This window comes from Mastomys coucha, unplaced genomic scaffold, assembly GCF_008632895.1.
Source record: "Mastomys coucha isolate ucsf_1 unplaced genomic scaffold, UCSF_Mcou_1 pScaffold22, whole genome shotgun sequence".
Classification (NCBI taxonomy): domain Eukaryota; kingdom Metazoa; phylum Chordata; class Mammalia; order Rodentia; family Muridae; genus Mastomys; species Mastomys coucha.
In genome coordinates, this window is record NW_022196905.1 from 263487826 (window position 1) to 263509216 (window position 21391).

The window sequence follows — 21391 nt, forward strand, 5'->3', positions numbered from 1 at the left end:
AGCCTCACCATGCCTGGCTTTCCTGTCAGGGTACCTAGAACTTCAGGCTCCACCAGGCAGCTGCCACCCACTATGAATCAGTGATGGAAGCCGCAGGGTCAGAAACAGGATGAAGACAGATGCCAGGCAGGCTCCGGGGCCTCACCGATGGCCAGCAACCTTGATCACTGTACCCTAACACTGGAGAAGCTCAATCTCGCCAACTCCTGGCTGCTTCTAAGCCAAAGGGGACAAGAAAATCAGACTTTCCTCCCACTTTCCCTGATAAAAACAGGCACACTCACTGCAAGCATACACCTCACACCTGTGCTTTTCAGAGTCTTCTGAATCTCTTCATTAACTAATGCTACATGGAAAACAACAACAACAAACAACAAAAACCAACCACATTCAGGAGAACGTATGGATTGACATAATCAGTTTAGAATCTAACCCTTAAAGTCCAATGAAAGAGACACGAGGGGAGGCCAGATGGATTGCTTTGTGTTGCATTCTGCTTTTTGAGACAGGGCCCTATTATGTTGCTATCACCTGGCCTGGAGTTTAGTATGTAGCCTGGGCTGGCCTTGAACTTGCAGCAGTTCTGATGCTGGGATGGCAAGCATGCACCACACACGGCACCACACACGGCACGGATGTGGAGGGTGAGTGATGCTGGTCTGTCTTCCCAGCATGCACCACACATGGCCACCACCCTGTCTGTCAATTCCCTTTCTCCCCACTCTGCTCTCTGAATTGTTTTTGAAAAATTGCTTCTTTCCTTTACTAGTTTTCTAAGAGTGCTCTGAAAACACCCACAGAATCCTGGAGTGGGCAGTGTTAACAGGTACACCGTGCAGAAGTAGGGGTGGGGTGGGGTGGGGTAGTAGCAGTAGCAGAGTGAGGAGGTCCCTCCTATTCCACCTCAGCCGAAGGGCAGCTTACTGCAGACTGACATTCTCAGGAGCACGTGTGAATACTGACTGAGAAGATCATAACACCGAGGGAGGGCAGGGACAGCGGGCGGCTGCTCCACAGAAACTTTGAGGTCACCCTTCGAACTTGCCCGGCCCTGTCAGGCTGTGAACCAAGTTCCCGTGAGCGAAACACTACCTTGTGGCGTATGCTGGCTGTACTTCATGAGGGTTACGCCGGTCAGACCAGAAAAACAGCAGTCTATCAAATTTGGGTTCAATGTCAGCAAACTGGGCTTTGCCTTCTGGAAAAATTCGAAGAATACCTCCACTTACCTGGGAAAAGAGCAGAGTATGTCAGTATGAGCCACCAAGAATGGTACCAGGTTAAACTGGCAGTAGGCAGAGTTAAATGACTCAAAATGCTTAGCTGGATTATTGTAAATACAGTTATGTTAACTAGCAAGATGAGATGGTGAGCTGAAACTCCATGTACAGGGCAGAAGGATATATGGGAAAATTCCTTTTTGTTGTAAGCACTTGCCACAGACAAACATACAAAATTTCCAACCCTACTTGCAAGGTTTGAAAACCAGTGAGTATTTCTAGTCATGCTGAGGTGGCATGAAGCCACCTTTGCCGAGTGGCTTACCTTTTAATGTACTATAAGAAAAACAGGGCCGGGGGTGATGGCACACGCCTTTAATCCCAGCACTTGGGAGGCGGAGGCAGACCGATTTCTGAGTTTGAGGCCAGCCTGGTCTACAGAGTGGAGTTCCAGGACAGCCTGGGCTACACAGAGAAACCCTGTCTCGGGAAAAAAAAAAAAAAAAAAAAAAAAAAAAAAAAAAAAAAGAAAGAAAGAAAGAAAGGAAGGAAGAAAGAAAGAAAGATAAACAACCACAGTGCTTTAACTTTCAACAGATATTTAGCAAGCAGGTGAGCTGATGGTGTTTATTTTTTAATCTACACTGTGTATGTATGGAAGCTGGAGGACAACTTTTGGGAGTTGGTGAGTCCCAGGGATCGAACTTAGCTCCTCAGGCTTGATGGTAGTTACCCTAGTCTGCTGAGTCATCTCCCCTCCTAACTCATTCTGCACCCAGCTATCCCCATGTAGCCTCGGTCTAAATTCTAACTGTAGCTGCTAAGAGCTCAACTCCACCCATACCACTCATTTACCTCGACTGTAGCTCTCTGTGGGGACTAGATACTCATCACAGACAATATATGGAGTGCACTGAAAGTCACAGGGCCCCAAAATGCAGAGTGGGGGACATGCATATAGACCTGGCCCTGTGTTTCCGATTATGAGGAAAAACACTAGACTAAAATCACCAATCTAGGGAGATTTAGTCACTTGGTTTTTGAGACAAGGTCTCAAATAACCCAGGCTGGCCTCAGATTTCCCATGTAGCCAAGGATGAGCGACCTCAACCTCTGACCCTCCCAAATGCTGAGGTCATAGGTGTGTAGCAGCAAGCCCAACAAACTGCTGCTCCTGAGCAGGTGGACTCAAAATTGAAGGGCAGTTGAATACCTTGCTGTGAGCCTGACCTAGAACTCAGAGTTGGACACTAGACTACAGTCTTGTCCCCTCCCATCATAGTGTCAGCGAGTAGGAATATGGTTTGCTTCTTTGCTACTGAATCCCAAGGCACCTTGCAAACACTTATAGACCTGTCAGACTGGGATGACAAACACAACCTTTTTCTCCTCCCCCTACTGCTTAAGGAGAACTGGCTGGTTGACATTTATCTTGAGCTGGAAACCTTCCTTGAACTCCTGAATCTTCTGCTTTCCACCTCCCAGGTACAGGAGCACCACCCATAGGTGCATACTGCATAAGGCATGCCGCTATGTGTTCATATTAGTGTTTGTTTTCAAGCACAGCATTATAAGTATCATGTCACAAAAATCCACTCTGAGTATCCAGACTGAAGCGGACTTGAGAGAGAACTACAGATATCCATGCGGAAAAAAACCACAACTCGAAGAAAAGCCATCTCTACTGAATTCAGTGGCATACCTTGGCGTCCCAGTCTTTATTTAGATAATATATACATGTCACACATCTTCCATCTCCGTTTGGGTTATCAACATGACGGACATAGCCTGTTCCGTTGCCTGGGTAACAAGCAACCATGGCCTGGAAAACAAGATAACGGTCCATGAGTGAACATAAGGAACATAGCTTTCGAGACAGAACTCTGGTTCACACCCAAGTGTAACTGTAGTAAGATCCCATTCTGTGGGAAGGAGAGGTAAGACCATTTTATGCCATTATAAAGAACACAGTATAGGTCGGTAAGCAACCCCAGGTGTGGAGACCCTAGCTCATGGTGGCAGCTTTGCAGCAATGGAATGAGCCAACATGGAAGGTCAGGGGTCTGAATGGTGGAGAAGCTGAGTTGTCACAAAGGTGGCCCCTGCTTTAAATAACAGAAGTCAGGAGGGTTTCTAGGTTTCACTGTCCTGATTGTTGCACACTCTGGGAACTAAAAGGACAGGCTTCTGACCTGCTTGGTGGAGCTGTCTTCTAAGATTGCCTTGGAACCAAAACCTGAGGAACGAACTACATGGTGATACTCCACCCTGAACGGCACTGGTTAAACATAATGGATGGCCAACTACAAATACCTTCCCATGTCATGTCAATGAAGAAAAGAAACTCAGACTTGATGGAGAATAAGCCCTCTGGGAACAGAAAGCATGCTTTGCTCCGCTCACTGAGGCTCGGCTCAGGAGACTGATCATCATGGTACACCAAGGGGATCATGTCCACAGAGGTGCTGAGTACCCGTGTGCTCTGGGTACAAGTGTGATCAGCTAACACTGGACAGAGATTCAACAGAAACCCTGCAGTGGGAGGAAAACAGTAGTCGCAGGTCTCAGCTCACACCACTCCTGTGCTCATGTGAAGGGATTGAAGGAAGCTACAGACATCAAGTCCCCTACAGTGAGACTCAGCTATGTGACCAGTGCCAGTTTCTTTCTCCTTGGTATCTGCATTCTTCTTTTGTCAACCCTTCAAGGGAACAAATGTATGACTTTAAAGTGTGACTTGGGTATCGTCTTTTGACCGAAATTCATGCCGCAGTCAGAAAAGAGGCAAGTAGCAATCCGCCATGTCAAGTGAAGAAGTCCTCAGAAGTGTGGTGAAGCAGGTCTGTAAGCTTCGATGACACTGTGACGTGTATCAGTCACTGTCTTCCCATCAGAGTGACAGTGGCTCGGATCTGAATGGGGATGGGGTGGGGAACTCTTATCCATTGGTAAGGGAGAGGGCATTGGGATGGCTCCCCAGGAATGGTTACCTAGTGTTTTCAAAAGTCCTCTACCATGAGATTTAGGTATGTGACAAAGGCTAACCTTTAGAATGCAGTCACTAGCCAGTAGCTCATCTCTAAGAACCTGGGAGACATTTTACACCAATCCTTAAACACCAATGCCACCTAGACACCCTGCCCCCTGCTGCCCATCATAGGCAGGACTGCTGGTGAACATTCCATTATATCTCCATTTGTCCTGACTCAGGATGGACGTCATAAGCCTTTGTTTTACTGTTAAGTGTTTAGAGATGACAAAATGGCATGGGGGAGGGGTTCAGACTGCTCAGCAAAAGGGTCTGTCACCAGCTGCCAAAGGCATGCAACACAGCACCCGTGACAACTGTCACCAGGCACCAACTCAACAGCAAGATCCAAATGAGAAAGTGAGTCAAAGAGTGGGGTGAGGAATGACTTAAAGCCTGAACTACTATAATCTCATTTCAAAAGATAAAGTGGAGCCAGTCGGTGGTGGCACACACCTTTAGTCCCAGCACTTCAGAGGCTGGTGGATCTCTGAGTTCAAGGCCAGCCTGGTCTACAGAGAAATCCTGTCTCAAAAAACAGAACAAACAATAAGTAAATTGGGGCTGGTAAGGTACAATGGTTCAGTGGGTAAGGCCATTTGCTATGTGAACCGGATGGCCTGAATTCAATCCCTGTCTGTCTGTCTGTCTGTCTGTCTGTCTGTCTGTGTGTTCTAGGATATGGCATGTCTTGACTAGGGTCAGGAAGGAAGGGCTATCTGATGAAGCACAGCTGTGCTTGGGCATCACACAGGGGGCCAGCAGGCTGGGGCACTGGCAGAGCAAGAGGAGCCCAAAAAATCAGGACAAGAATCAGGAACCACAGAACTGAGGATACTATTCTGAATGTAATGGAAAGTCAGGTGTGTGGTACACATCTGAAATTCCAGCACTCAGGAGACAGAGGCAGGAGGATCAGGTAATTATAGGCTGGCCTGGGTAGAGAGAGGCACTGCCTCAAACAAAACAGAAATAAGGGCCAGAAGTGACAGGGGCCAACATCAAGCACACACTCACTAACACTGTGAAATCTACCCATACATGACAAAGACTGCAGAGACTTGACATCACCACCTGCCAAGTGCACAGTAAGCAAGTGCATCCAACACACCAGGTGCGGGCTCTTATCATCTTTCTCATCTTCATCCACCTGTCAAGGAAACCAAGGCCAAAAAGGCTAGTGTCCTCAGAGATTCAGGCCAGGTGGACTCAGAGAATCTGGTCCCTGAAGCAAGGCTGGATATAGCACTGAAGGGCCAGTGTAGTCTCCAAGGGAGAGAGAGAAGTGACAGCCGGGGCAGGGCTTCCTGGGTGGAGACACAACTCTGTCCTTTCAAGAAGTGGGCCAAGGGATGCGAAGAGGGGAGGATGGATGGCACAGGGGACAGAGTGTGGACGAGACAGCTTTAAAGAAAGTTTCAATTTCAACTCAATGAAGTAAGTCTATTTAATTATGCTAATTAGCTTTCCAGTCCCTGAGATGTTGGGACCGAAGTCAGCCTGCCACCTCAACCACCTTGCCTGTGCTAGCTCTAAGACAGGCAGCAGGCCACGGCCACAACTATGGAAAGCTACACTGAGTCCTAAACAAACCTGGCAAACAAAAAAGCCAGAAGAGTAAACAGTGTGAATCCCCTGTGATTCCATCGGCATCCTGTCCCTGACCTAACACTGCAGACAGCAACTCTGGATGTCTCCAAACCCCAGGAGGAAAACCCCAGAGGAGGCAAGCTATGCAAACACACAAGATGGAGGACCTTCTCATGAGGGAAATACCACGAAGCTGTTTCTTCTCACCTGGAGACTAAAAGGAAGGAAGCCCAAGGTGTGTTCACTTCGGGCCCTGGGTGGCTGAAGTGTGAAGCTGAACCAAGTAACATTTCTTTGCACACGTCCACCCCCTTATTTTGGGAGTAAATTATTTGGAAACAGATTGTTTGATGCTAAGCAAACTAAAACTTGACAGGCTATGAAATTATTCTGTGAACAAGAGGAAAAGGTCGGCAGCTGACAGTTCACCCCATCTAAGCGACTGTCTCAAGTATGCGGCAGATGCACTCAAGAGAGGCTGTGGCCATCACTCACTCCACCCAGGGCAAGCACACCCCCATCTGGTTCTCACAACCAAACCCGTAGCTGTGCTGGCTTGCTTGTGAGTGAACTTCTTTTGCTCTTTATGAAATAGTCTCCCTGTGTAGTCCAGGATGTCCTCAAACTCAAGATCCACCTGAGTGCTGGGGTTCTAGGTATGGGCCACCATGTACTTGGCCATGAACACCCATACATGCACACACGGAAGCACATACTAACTAGGTCTGCAGACTAGTTTCACCCAGTGTGCTGTGGTTTCGTTTGGCACTAACTGTTGTATATCTGTAAGAATGTTCAAGTACATGCTATAAGTGGCTGCACACAGCCCTCCATTGCAGAGAGGAATAAATCAAGTTTCCTAAGGCCTCACCTCACAGGCGACTCAACACATGGCCAGCAGCTTTCCATGTCTCGACTCCTCCTTCCCACTATGTCCAAAGCAATGCTCTGGGGGGCCTCACCTTCGTTCTTCAGAGCCATGTGTGGTTTGGGGCCACGCTTTCCTCTTAGCTCAGGATTAATCTTCACAGCCCTAAGACCCTTAAGACCAATAGCTCTTCTACCCCGGTCACCTGACCAACAGCAGGGTGTGTCGTGTCTGCAGGCAGAGCTTCACATGCTGCTGCTATTCAGCATCACATCTGGATATCCTGTCAGCACAGGAAATTCATTTTAGTTCTTCGGGGTGACAAGACACAGTGCTCACCAGAGTGACTGATGGGGTATGGTAAGAATTGGGGGCCAAGGCTGTAAGGACAAGATGACTAATGACTAAGCAGTAAACAAGTTAATAACAGAGGAAGGGCCAACCGACCACACGGTCTAAAGAACCCTGAAAAATTGCTCATTTGTGTGGCTACTAGACAGTGAAATACAATCTGCACAAATTAAATCCAGGCTTCCTTCTCCACAGAGCCCACAACCCAGGGTCTGTCCGCCTGGAGGAACTGAGCATGCCCTATCTCATGTTTCTTTCAATAAGTCACACCAGTAAAGGAACTCACTAATTTAACTTTCCTACCAATCCTCCTGCCTCAGTCTTTCAAGTGCTAGGATTACAGGTATATGCTACTACACCTGCCTTAGATTATGCTTTTAAAATGGCAAAACAAAACAAAAAACCACCTTTAATCCCAGCATTTGGGAGGTATAGACAGATGGATCTCTGATTTCAAGGCCAGCCTGGTCTACAGTGTGAGTTCCAGGACAGCCAGGGATACACTGAGAAAACCTGCTTTAAACAACAACAACCAAAAAACAAAAAAAAATAAAATAAAAAAACAAAAAAACCCAAAACAAACAAACAAACAAACAAACAAATGTAACAGACAACAATCAGGATTTGTCAAGATGCAAGTTTGTGGCTGTCATTATGTGAGACCTTCACAGCATGGGATGGGGGGATGGTTCATCGGTTAAGAGCACTGACTGCTCTTCTGAAAGTCCTGAGTTCAATTCCCAGCAACCACATGGTGGCTCACAACCATCCGTAATGAGATCTGATGCCCTCTTCTGGGGTGTCTGAAGACAGCTACAGTGTACTTACATATAATAAATAAATCTTTAAAAAAAAAAACCCTCACAGCATTCTTCATTTAATCCCAGAGCTCCTAGAGGGAAAGGGGAGCGGGACAGTGTGGCAGAGGAAGCACGTCTTTGAGACAGGGTCTCAGTTACCCCAGCGGTGTCTCCAAGTCACCAGTTAGCCAAAGGCAGCTCGGATGTCTGCTCCTCCTGCCTGCATTTCCAACCATTGCTGAGATTGTAAGCATCACCATGCTGTCAAGTGACGCTGGGGACTGAACTCAGAGATCCCTGAACCCTTGACAAGCGTTCCAACAACTACATCCCCAGCCCCACCCTTCAAACAACAAAAATGAAAGCTAGCAACCAAGACCCAGGCAAGCAAGACCTAGGCCTCTGGCTGGCCATGGGTTTCACACAGTGGCTAAGCGGCTACGCAATATGAAGTAGTGATGGTTCTACAGACTCAACCGGGTGGAAGCTAGGCCTGACAGCTGCATCTGTTTCCTGGAGCACACGCTGTACCATTCCAAGAGAATGCTGACAAAGTGGCATTGACTATCTAAGGAATCCGAAATGAGTGCCAGGACATAGGTGGCTCAGCAGTTAAGAGCACTGACTGCTCTTCCAGAAGTCCTGAGTTCCAGTCCCAGCAACCACATGGTGGCTCACAACCATCTGCAATGGGATTTGATGACCTCTTCTGGTGTGTCTGAAGACAGCTACAGTACACTTGTAGAAAATAAATAAGTAAATCTTTAAAAGAAAAAAGGAGCACGTGTTGCTATTTCAGAAGACCTGGGTTCAGTTCTCTACACCCACATGGCAGCTCACAGCAATCCTTAAATTCAGGGGACCTAACACCCTCTTCTGGCCTCCTTGGATACTGCACAGATCTGGTGCACAGACCTACATTTAGGCAAAACATTTATATGCATAAAATAAAAATTAAAAGAAAGGTTAGAGTTTTTAAAAGCGGAGAAGGGCACAGCCCAGAACATCGGGGAAGGGCTGGGAAGAGTTCATAGCTGTGCTCTCTGGCCCTGAGACCAGGTCAGACAGACTACAGGACCACGGTTAAGTGTCTACAATTAGTTAAAGTGTGTGTGCTTTCCAGGAAGGGAGCGTGAAAGGAACGATAATTAGGAACAGAGGGTCTGCCAGAGCCTGCACCTGAGCAATGTCTGCACCAGTCCTCAACGGCTGGGTCACTTTGAACCAATTACTTGTCCCCTCTGTACCTAACTAGCCCTGCCTGTAAAGCGCAAATAACAGCAGCAAACTGCCCGCCGCCAAGTGAACAAACCAGCACATGAGAGGTGTTAGTCACTCACTGTGCCTGGTGCAAAGGCAACAGGGACAACAGCTGCACCTAACAGCTGCAGGACCTCTGAGGAGTCAGTGTCCACCCTGGGCGCTTTCTTCATTGACCTGCCCCAAGGGAAGTGGGCATGGGAGCCAGGTAGGCATTCAGCTGCATTATAACCTCTAAGAGGTCTTGCCAGAGCCAGGCCCACCCAGTCCTCACAGTGACTGGATAAGAGCCTTCTATGGAGGAGTGGCCAGAACAGCAAGCCGCCCTGAGGCCACACAGCTGAAACACCTGGCCAGGTTCTGTGTGTCTTCATGTTTAGGCAACTCTGAAGCTAAGTACATGCCTAACATAATATAAACATTTATTTCTCAAATGAGAGACAGAAGATGGCTGCCCCCAGCTGAGCACAGCTGCTATGCAAGAGGAGGAGGAGGGTGCTATGCCCAATATCTGCTCTGTCTGCCCCCATGTGTGTGTGTGGGGGGGGGGGCTGGACCACCTGCCTGCCCAGCCTGGCAGCGATTGCCCTGCTGCAGCCCAGCCTACCATAGCCTGGGTGTTGTTATCTCTTTCTTCTGAGATTACTCAATTCTAACAACAGGACAGCCTCAGAAAAGCTCGTCCTGATAAGAAAATGCCCGAAATAGGACTGAGCTTTTTTTTCTTCAAAGGTATTATGTAAACACTGGGTTTGGTTTTGCAACTATTATCACAGAAGTTAAACAAAATCAGAGACGTTTCAGAGTCCCTAGAGATAAACTGAAAATGAAACAATCCAACTAGAATTCCACAGACCCAAAGACTGTCAGAAATAAAGACTTACAAGGCCATTTATAAAGCTAGAGGCCGTTTATAGGGTTAAAACATAAAAGCTGGGTATGGCTGGACAGTGGTGGCGCACGCTTTTAATCCCAGCACTTGGGAGGCAGAGACGGGTGGATTTCTGAGTCCAAGGCCAGCCTGGTCTACAGAGTGAGTTCCAGGGTTTTTCTATACAGAGAAACCCTGTCTCGAAGAAAAAAAAAAAAAAAAGATATTAGGGAGATGGGCTGGAACAGTGGCTCTCAACCTTCCTAATGCCATAACTCTTTAATTTAGTTCCTCATTTTGTGGTGACCCCCAACCATAAAATTATTTCATTGCTATTTCATAACTGTAAATTTTCTGCTATTATGAATCATAATGTACATATCTGATATACAGGAGTCACAACACAGGCTGGGAACCTCCAGGCCGGGAAGATGACTCGGTGTCAGTGGCTAGGTGCACCAGCTGCTTTTCCAGAGAATTCAGGTTATATTCCCAGCACCCACGTGGCTCATAGCCATTTATAACTGCAGTCCTAAGGGATCTGATGCTCCTCTTCTGGTTTACACAGGTACCAGTGCACAGACATACAAGCAAAACATTCAGCCAGGCATGGTAGCATACACCTTAAATCTCAGCACCTGGGAGATCAAGTTCAAGGCCAGTCTGGTCAACAAAGAGTTCCAGGACAGACACTCACACAGAGAGACCTTGTCTCAATAACCAACCAAACAAACAAAAAAGGCAAAATAATATTCATATACATAAAACAAAAATATTTAAAAAGGTAGAACCCTAGCCTATCTTATCTCCCATGCTGTCACCCCTTAGGCTTCTTATACTGTGACAGACCAGTGCCACCCAAGGTCATTGCAGTAGAGAGGGTACAGATGGAAGCTGGCCAGGCCCGGGCAAGCTTCAATCCCACCTTGCACTATGCTCAGAGCCAACAGCACACACATTTACAGGGCAACTGTGCACATACAAACAAGACCCTCTCCCCATCAGCATCTGCCTCTGACTCTTCTTCAGTGTAGGTCTCACTGCCACCATCTCTCAGTCCTTGCAGGGTCCTGGTCCAGCCCACTGTGGACAGCAGGTGCACTGCCCAGTACCTACCCACTGCCATGAGCCTCTGAGACTTGGGGATTCCTTACCGTAGTCCTCAGAGCTCCCTTGGACAGCACAATGCTCAAATCTGCTGGAGGCTAACCAAGTGGTCCTCAATCTGTGGGTCACAACCCCTTTGAAGGTCAACCAACCCTTTGAAAGGGGTTGCCTAAGACCCTCAGAAAACACAGATATCTGCATTACGATTCATAACAATAACAGAATTACAGAACCTCTGGGCTTAAGAGGAACTCAGAACTGAAGTCTGTAAAAGCCTCAGGCACACCCTGAGATTTTAACTCTTTAAAACCTCAATTTGTTGGGGCTGGAGAGATGGCTCAGCAGTTAAGAGCACTGGCTGCTCTTCCAGATTCCCAGCACCCACATGGCGGCTCACAACCTATCCAATACCTTCTTGTGGTGTGCATTCACGCAGACAAAAGCCATATACACACATAGTTAAATAGATCTTTTAAAATTTCAATTTGTTATTATATGTGCGTGTGGTTGTGTGTGTGTGTTGCGGGGGTGATCATATATGCCACTGTGTGCCAGTACAGGTCAGAGGGCAACTCTGTGGAGTGTTTGAGTTGACCACAGGTCACCAGGCATACACGGCAAGCACCATCTCCTGCTGAGCCAACTTGCTGGCCTCAGACAAGGTATTTCTGCCAAGGTCACTGGAAGAGATGTTCATGCTTGTCTCTTCACCTGGCTCCCAGGTATCGCCTTAAGACCATTGAGGCTACCCTGATGTCACAGAACAGAACCAGAGAGGCAAAGTTCTTGGTTGCTCAAAGCTCCCTACCAGCAACAGCCAGGTTATTGGTCAATTTTCTTCAGGATTGCAGAAGACAGTTTGAAAGCTTGAGCGCTGGGCTTTGGCCTCCTCCATTTAACACCTCACACCCTGGTCTCAGTCAGCACCCAGGAGCAGGTGACTCAGAACAGAGCAGCCCAGCTTAAAGGACCTGGCTCTTGTTCTTAATCCTGGTTCTGCCAATTAGCAGCTACGTGACTGTGGGCATTCGAGAGGCATTTCCTCATCTGTAACCTGACTTGACATGGCCCCAGAGGCAGCCTGGAGGATGTGCCAATGTGCACTGGCTGCTCAGCCTCCGCCTGACCGCACCACACGGTGGAGTGGCTGCTGAGCAATCCTCAAGCTCCACTTCCATGGTGCCAAATCCTCACTTCTGTGGTGTCAACGTCACATCCAGCAACAGATTGTTTTCCAACTTCAAAGATTTATTTATTTATTTTATGTATATGAGTCCACTATTGCTCTCTTCAGACACACCAGAAGAGGGCATCAGATCCCATTACAGATGGTTGTGAGCTACGAAGTGGTTCCTGGGAATTGAACTCAGGACCTCTGGAAGAGCAGCCAGTGCTTTTTTTTTTTGTCTGCTGAGCCATCTCTCCAGCCCCCACCTGTTTTCCAGCAACTCCTAATCTCCCAGGCCTCCTCCTACAGTCTCCCCACCCCCCAACCCCAGAAAGTACTGGCTGTGGAGCCAAACTTCTGCCCTTGACACTAGAACCCTGAAAAACCCAACAATCCCAACATCCTGGGAAGTACTGCAGCCTAGAAGGAAAGAGTGCTCCTCCCCACATGGATGGTGTGGTGGTTTGTATATACTTGGCCCAAGGAGTGGTACTATTAGAAGGTGTGGCACTGTTGGAGTAAGTGTGTCACTGTGGGTGTGGGCTTTAAGACCCTCATTCTAAAGCTGGGCAGTGGTGGCACACACCTTTAATCCTAGCACTTGGGAGGCAGAGGCAGGTGGATTTCTGAGTTTGAGGCCAGCCTGGACTACAGAGTGAGTTTCCAGGACAGCCAGGGCTACACAGAGAAACCCTGTCTCAGGGGGGAAAAAAAGCCCCTTATTCTAGCTGCCTGGAAGCCAGTATTCTGCTAGTAGCCTTCAGATAAAGATGTCTCAGCTTTCTCCTGTACCATGTCTGCCTGGATGCCTCCATGCTTCCCCCTTAATGATAATAGTTTGAATCTCTGAAGCTGTAAGCCAGCCCCCATTAAAGGTTGTCCTTATAAGAGTTGCCTTGATCATGGTGTCTGTTCACAGCAGTAAAACCCTGACTAAGAAGTAAACCAGAACCATCTGCTCCCACCCATATGTGCAGCCTTTTTTTCTACTGGCTTCAGGGGAACCCCATCCTCACCCCTTCCCTATATCTTACCTCCTTGTGCCTCCCTTTCTCTCCACACCTGGGACAGATGTGACTAGCTAGCCTTTCATCCTTACCCAGCAAGCAAACTCTTCTAGAGGAGCCCTATCTTTGCAGCAACTGCCCCTAAGCTGCTTGGCACCAGCAAGGGCTATAACTGCATGCCTGGACACAACTTAGTGTGCCCGACCCTGACCCTGCAGACCTTCTTGGCCACTCTTATCCTCTTGGTTCCTCAGAATGGTTCCTTCAAACCTCTTATCGCTCTCTCCTGCCACCATCTCAGCCCATGACACACGGCATGAAGTTACCCTTTTCACAGAAGGCTGTGCCTCCCCCAGGGTTGCAGAGATTTGAGCTGCAAGCACATCACCCGAGACCCTTGTTTAACATGTGTATTCTGAGTCAGGGTTGACAGTGGCCTGTGGTTTTGCATTTCCTCCAATAAAGCCCTGCAGCACAGAGAAGCAGGGTCTCATCTCACCCTGTCTCCCTCTCCTCAGAGCCCTGCTACTTGAAGCCCACGCTATGACCTCCTTCATGTGATCTTCAGTAACTGCCTCTCCATCAGTAACTTCCTTCCTGAACATACAACAGATGTTATTTATTTTAAAATAAATCTTGTGGGAGGCAGAGGCAGGCGGATTTCTGAGTTCGAGGCCAGCCTGGTCTACAGAATGAGTTCCAGGACAGCCAGGGCTACACAGAGAAACCCTGTCTCGAGAAACCAAAAAATAAAAAATAAAAAAATAAAAAATAAATAAATCTTGTACTGTCCTTCCAGCCACAAGCTTTGCAGCTCTACATAGGCTCCACAGGCAGGCTTCTGAGATGGCAAGTCTATCCTATCATCCCCAAACTTACTTGGCTAAAACCTACAACATCCAGGCCAAAATAAATAGCCAACAGTGGTCTTCCCTAGTAAGCGCTGAATAAGTCTTAAGCTTTAACAACGTATGCCTATTGGGTGCTTCAAAGCTTGGCATCAGACCGGACACTGGCAGCCTGGCTTCCTGTCCCACATGGACTGTTGGGCCGTACTTGCTATGCATCTGCACAAGCCCTGAAAACTCAGCTTCACAAAGACATGACATGACCCAGAGGTTCGTGGCCACCTGCCCAACATAATGATGGTGTCTGCTTGGAATGCAAACATACCCACATACGCCTAGGAATATGCCAGAGCTCTGGGGTGTCTGGGTGCAGTATTTGGGAAACAGTTGGTTGAAGGAGTCCTGAGCCTGAGCACATGCATGCCTTGGAGGCTGCTGCAAGTGCAAATATCCAAAGATGGCTGTAAGAGGTGGAGAACAAAGAAGCAGGATCAGTAACAAGAGCCCAACATGAGTCAGGACTGAGGTACTGTGACAGAGAGGATGTCTCTCTCCACCACATGCTACAGCACAGAAGACAACAGACAGCAGGTTCTCCTATGATGGGAAAACCTAAGATGCCAGTAAGGCACTGACTATGTTCAATGGTAGTTTGCCTCTGTCCTAGTGGAACTAAATAAGTGGAATTAGGAACCAACAGTGAGCTGGGCGGTGATGGCGCATGCTTTAAGCCCAACACTTGGGAGGCAGAGGCAGGTGGATCTCTGAGTTCAAGGCTAGCCTGGTCTACAGAGTAAGTTCCAGGACAGCCAAAGGCTACACAGAGAAACCCTGTCTTGAAAACAAAAGAACCAACAGGGGACTGGGGATGAGGCTCGATGCCAGAGCGCCTGGCAACTGATGCAAGGTCCTGGGTTCAAAACCCACCACTACAACGAAGAAAAGAAAGATCAGTGGACTCAAAAGATGGGAAGAATGGACATCATGCACTGGTCCAAACCAACCCCTGCCTGCTGCTGCTGGCTTGCTGTGTGATGCTGGCCCTAAGGTCCCCCTAGGGTCCCATTTTATCAGCAGAGTCTTACTTTTCTTGCTGCTGTGACAAAATGCCTGAGAAAACCAACTTAAATAAGGAAAGGCTTATTTTGGATTGCAGCCTGTATGTAGAGTCTGCCATACAGGGAAGGTATAGTGACCAGAGCCCAAGGCAGCTGGTCACACTGTGTTCACAGTGAGGAAGCAGAGGGAGATGGTTGCTGGTGCCCAGCTCACTTTCTCCTTTATATCCTCAGTCCAGGACCTCAGCCCATGGGATGGTGCTACCCACATTCAGGATTCATCGTCCTGCCTCAACTAACCCAAACTAGAAACTCCCTCATGGGCATATCCTTAGGTGACTCCAGAGCCAGTCAAGTTAATCATCAACGTTAATGATCATCACTGGCTAGTGAGCTGACTGCATCTGTGTCACAATTACTCAGAAGCCACCAAGAATCAGACCCTGTCATCTCTGATCACCTTCATAATCTTGCAATAAAAGAAACCTCTCAGACCGGAAACTGGATCTGGAGCAAATTCCAGGATAGAGAGCAAATGGGTGTCACCTAGATCTCAGACCCAAGTCCTTCCCAACAAAGCCCAGCTCTCCAGGTTCTTCGGTAGCTGATTTATTTTATTTATTTGACAAGACATTTGCTTATTTCATGTGTTTGGGTGTTTTGCCTTCATGCCTGTCTGCACATCACATGTGTGCCTGGAATCCATGGACACCAGGAGGGCATAAGACCCCCTGGAATTAGAGTTAAGGTGCTTGTGAGCCACCAAGTGGTTGCTGGGACTCTAGCCTGGGTCCTTTGAAAGAGCAGCCACTGCTCTTGAGCAGAGCCATCTCTCCGATACATCATTACATGATACATAAGACAGCAATGCTGATATGCTGCACCAGTGTGTCCTCCGAACTCTTGAGAAGAGAAGGAACAGAGAAAGAACAATCAAGAGATCACAGAAAAAACCAAGGCTGTTCCAAATCCTGTGAACCAACAGGAGAGAAGGCAGAGGGAAGGAAGGCACCATGCTTTCCACATCTACTCTCCCGATGATCACAACACGGCATCATCAAAGCATTAATGAGAAACTGAGGCAGGAGACTCACTGGCATCGTACAATGAGTCAACACCAGGACAGGATTCTGAATCCTAGCTGCCGAATTCCTCAGTCTTAGGCATGGAGCCGACCGACCCTCCTCCAGGGTCAAGAGCTACCAAGGGGCTGAGGAGGCAGAGGGGCTGGACAGAGGAAGGCAGACCTGTCTCCTAACAGCACTTGAAGGCTCACATCAGGAAGTTAAGGAACAGAGTAAATAAAGGCAAACAGTGTTCAGACTGCAGACACCCTGGGGAAAGCCCAAGTATTAAAATGGGGTCAGTGTGGTGAAGAACGTGGTGCCAGTGATTTGGGGGATTAAAACGTCTTTCTTCTTGCAAACTTACTGGTTACAAGAGGTGCAGAAGAGGTACTGAGCAGTCTAGGTGCCTGAGGCAGAGACCGAACATGGAAGACTCCTTTCAGCTGAGTATGTGATAATCCCCAGGGATTTTGTTTTAATTTACTGAGAGAAGGCAGGACGGAGGGAAGAGAGAGTGAGATGGAGATACCAAGTGAGCGGGCAGGCATATGTGTGTGTAGGTAAAAGGACAACTTTCAGAGGGTTAGTTCTCTTTCCATCTTATGTGGGTCCTGCAGATGAAACTTGGGTCATCAGGCTTGAGGGACAAGCAGGTTTACCTGCTGAGTCACCTTGCCAGCCTCAGCCTCAGCGTCAGCCTCAGCCGTCTCAGACCCATCAAGAGGCTGCTATCTGCCTCAGCTGGGACTCACTGGAGGGGTCTCAACATTCATGGCCTCAGAAGCTGTCACCACTCTGCCCATGCAGCCCGTGACTGAGGGAGTGATCTGTTCAAACAACCACATCCACATACAAGCGAACTCCCCCAGCAATTGGAAGATGTTTTTCCTTGAGAATATGCCCGTCTCTGCTCAAATAACATTTCAATGGGACCTTGCTAAAAATGATTTCCGAAAGGGGCTTGGGAGACAGACAGCTCCGTTGGTAAAGTGCTTGCTGATCTGATCTTGGGTCTGATCTGATTTTGGGTCCCCAGCACCCACAAGAAAGCTGGGCTGTCAGCCTGCCATCCCAACACTGAAGAGGCAAAGACAGGCAGAGCTAGACTCCTGACTAGCTATTCCAGCAGAAACAGTGAGCTCCAGGCCAATGGGAGACTCCGTTTAGAGAGTGATGGAGGTTGACCAAGACACCTGACGTTGAACCCTGAGGTCCACATAGATGGACATGCAAACATGCACATGTGATGAACCACCCTGACAGCAGTGGATCTCAGCAGGGTCCCAGCAGTGTGGCCTCTCTTAGCTGCTAGGGGAGTACCACAATGTTTTACCAAGGACAAGGTGTCCTTTTACTGAGATGTCATCCCTCTGCCTCAGCTTATCTACTTGCAGATGGTAGATATTTGGGCTGCTTTCTATTTTGGGCAGTGGTGAATGAAACGCCAAGGCCACATGGGCGAGGATCAATGAAACACCCATGGCTGCAGCAATGGAATTCCTGGGTCACATCATGGGTTTATATTTAACTCTCTGAGACACAAGCAGCCTGTTTTTTCTAAAGTGGTGGTGCATTTTACATTCCTCTAAGCAATGAACATGTGTGGCAACCTTCTATAGGGTCATTAGCTCTGAATCTGTTTCTCTGAGCCCTCATCCTGGGTCGTGGTGCCTGTGTGCTGGCTTCTCACTGTGGTTTCTGCTTCCCTAACAACCAGTCAGATGAAAGACACGACTTTATGAAACATGTAGCACCAAATTCCTGGCCCTCCTGCCTCTAGCTCGAGCTGGAACGTGCCAGAATTACAGGTGTGTAACACTATACCTGGTTTATGAGGTGCTAGGAATTGAACTCCCAGCTTTGTTCTTGCCGACCAAGCCACAACCCCTGCCCTCTGAGGATCTTTTACCACCCTCGGCCACGGCTGTTTATCCCCTTCTGTGAAACAGTTTTTCAAATCTCTTTCTGTTGGACTGTTTCTCTGAGATCTTTTGTTTGTACGTCTCATTGTCTATTTAACATGTCTGTGTGGGCTTGTGCACTTGAGTGAAGCTGCCTACAGAAGCCAGAAGAGGGCACTAGACCCCACACAGCTGCACTTGCAGGTAACTGTGAGCCACCAGACAAGGGAGCTAGGAACTAAACTTCCTGTAGGAGACCACATATCCATTCAACCATCTCTCCAAGACCATTTATCTAACTTCTTGGTTATAGGAAAATTTTATGCAAATCTCACACGCAAATCTCTCACATTTTATAAATGATTCCATCCTAATTTGTCTTTCTGTATTCTTAACGATCTCTTTTTAATTCTGTTAGTTTATGTGTATGAGCACTTTGCCTACATGTACATACCTGCATCTGCTGAGGGGGTCAGAAGAGGTCATCGAATCACCTAGAACTGAGTCGAAACACGGTTCAGAGCCACCATGTAGGTGCTGGGAACCAAACCCAGGTACTCTGCAACAGCAACAAGTGTTCTTAACCACTGGGCTGTCTCTTTTGTCCCTTACCAGACAGGTATCTTTTTAAGACTATGTATTTCTATTATTTGGACTGGTCTAGGTGCACTGGTGCCATGCAATGTGTGTGAAGTCAGAGACGGCTCTCAGATTTCTTTCTTGCCTCTTTGTGGGAGCCAAAGATTGACCACCAGGTCTGTGCAAGCATGTCTATCAGCTTCGCCATCTCACTGCCTCTCCCCACCTACCACCCACTACCACCCCTGGCCCCAAAAGCCACTGACTCCTTAATGGTATCCTTTGGGAAGCAAAACATTTTAATATTGACAAAGCCCCATTTTTCAATGTCTTTCTCTAGAGGTCGTGTGTGTGTGTGTGTGTGTGTGTGTGTGTGTGTGTGTGTGTGTTCTAAGATACCTTTATCTAATCTAGAATTCACAAAGATTTCCTCTTACATTTTCTTGTATTATAGGTTTGGGGTTCACTTGAGGCGTCAGACCCATTCTGAGCTAATGCTGGTGTGTACAGAGTCAAGGTTTATTTGTCCACGTAGATGGCTCTCTAGAATTATCTACCAGAATGAGACATAACAAAAACTACACTGTGCTGAACTATCTTGCTTTCTTGTTTCTTTAGTTAAAAAGAAGAAGAAGGAGAAGAAGAAGAAGAAGAAGGAGAAGGAGAAGGAGAAGGAGAAGGAGAAGAAGAAGAAGAAGAATCTGGGCTGGAGAGGTGGCTCAGGGAACATTTATTTATTGATCTTGAAGAGGACCCAAGTTCAATTCCCAGCACCTATACGGCAACTCACAACTGCTTCTAACTCCAGTTCCCTCAGAGGACCCAATGGCCCCGCCTGACCTCTGAGGACATCCAGCATACACATGTGAGCAAAACCAGCATATACATGTGAGCAAAACACTCATACATATAAAGTTTTTTTAATAGAAAAGAAAAATCAATTGAGTCAAGCATGGTGGCTCACATCTTTATGTCAGCACTTTAAAAGCTGAAACTAAGGATTGCCACAAGTTTTGGAACCTCCTGAGCGTCATGTACGTTTGAGGCCTGCCTGAGCTTTCATCTGGACATGCGTGTGTGTGTGTGTGTGTGTGTGTGTGTGTGTGTGTGTGTGTGTGTGTGTATGTGTGCCTGTGCTCGCGCACACTCGTGCGCACACACACCAATTGATCCTGTGAGTGTGTATCTACTTCTGAACTCCAGTTCCAGAGTTCCATCAAAGCAGATTATTTGACTCATAGTTACGGAGGAGTCCCTAAAATTGCCAAGATCTATTCCTGACACTATGCATGGCTTCGATCCTCTGTGCTTCCTGAGACCTGAGTCACAGCTGGGGACTGGTGCTCAATGTCCCGCTGTTACTGCAGAGTGAGCACAGTGTCACAAGGCCAGGCCAGGTGATAAGCTGAGGTCTACTTGTCCTAACAATGACTAGAAATAAGTACTAGGTCGCCTGCTGCCACAACTGGCCATCTGCCCACTGTTCATTTCTTTTCCTTTTTGTTTCCTATAGTTTACAGCTTAGTAGTATCTTTATAGTAATAGTAAACCTTACAAAATCACAAAGTAGCAACCTTTCCCTGTGGTAGGCAATATTTCTACAGCTGAAATACATACTTGCAATATCCAAATATCTGATATTTGCAATATCCAAATTCTAAAGAAGCAATAGCTCCAAGGACAAAGGACTAAGGCCACAAAAAAAAAAAAAATACATATGCACACATGGGCTAAAGAGCTATTTTGAAAAGGGATGACACATCTTTACCCATTGTCAACAAAAGCTATTTTTAACATACGTAAACAGGGTAGGCTACACCTTACCAGTCTGTCATTTCCACTGTGCAGACCAAGTAGGCATAGTGGCTCACACTCAGGAGGATCATCCCAAGTTTAAGGTCAGCCTAAACTACAGACTGTTATCTCCTGTACAAAGCACAGCAAAAAAACCTAACAGACACACACAAACCCAACTAGGGGCTGGAGATGGCTCTCGGGAAGGGCGATTCTGTTCTTCCAGAGAATCTGAATTCAAGTTTCCATGTTAGGCAGTTCACAACCACTTACAACTCTAGCTCCAAGGGGATCGGACCCCTGGACACCAACACTCATGTGCACATACCATACATACACATAGTTTAAAAGAATAGATCCTTGGGTTGGAGAAATGGCTCAGTGGTTAAGACTGACTGCAGCCGGGCGATGGTGGCGCACGCCTTTAATCCTAGCACTTGGGAGGCAGAGGCAGGTGGATTTCTGGTCTACAGAGTGAGTCCCAGAACAGCCAGCGCTATATAGAGAAACCCTGTCTTGAAAAAAATAAAAAAAAGAAAAAGAAAAAAAAGAGCACTGACTGCTCTTCTAGAGGTCCTGAGTTCAATTCCCAGCAACCACATGGTGGCTCACAACCATCTATAATAGGATCTGATGCCCTCTTCTGGTGTGTCTGAAGATAGTTACAGTGTACTCATATAAATAAAATAAATAAATTAAAAAAAAAGAATAGAGCCTAAAAGAAAACCAAACCAAACTTGGACCCACAAGAAATGTCTTAAAGTCAAAAGTAACATAGGCTTCTCAAAATGCAATATTTTTTATAATGAGAGGACAATTACCATGTGAATTCAACTTGACAACATCAAGTCAGTCTACAAGTTTGACAATAAGC

General features: G+C 47.3%; 1 protein-coding gene across 1 annotated transcript in view; it reads right to left on the reverse strand.

Annotated features, from left to right (window-relative positions):
- Egln1 (egl-9 family hypoxia inducible factor 1) overlaps positions 1–21391 on the reverse strand; it is a 40982-nt gene that overhangs the window by 4155 nt on the left and 15436 nt on the right. Inside the window, exons 2-3 of the mRNA XM_031341817.1 lie at positions 2923–3042; positions 1093–1229 (exon numbers count right to left, since the gene is read on the reverse strand). Of these exons, the coding sequence (XP_031197677.1) occupies positions 1093–1229; positions 2923–3042 (257 nt within the window). The remainder of the gene's footprint in view (positions 1–1092; positions 1230–2922; positions 3043–21391) is intronic.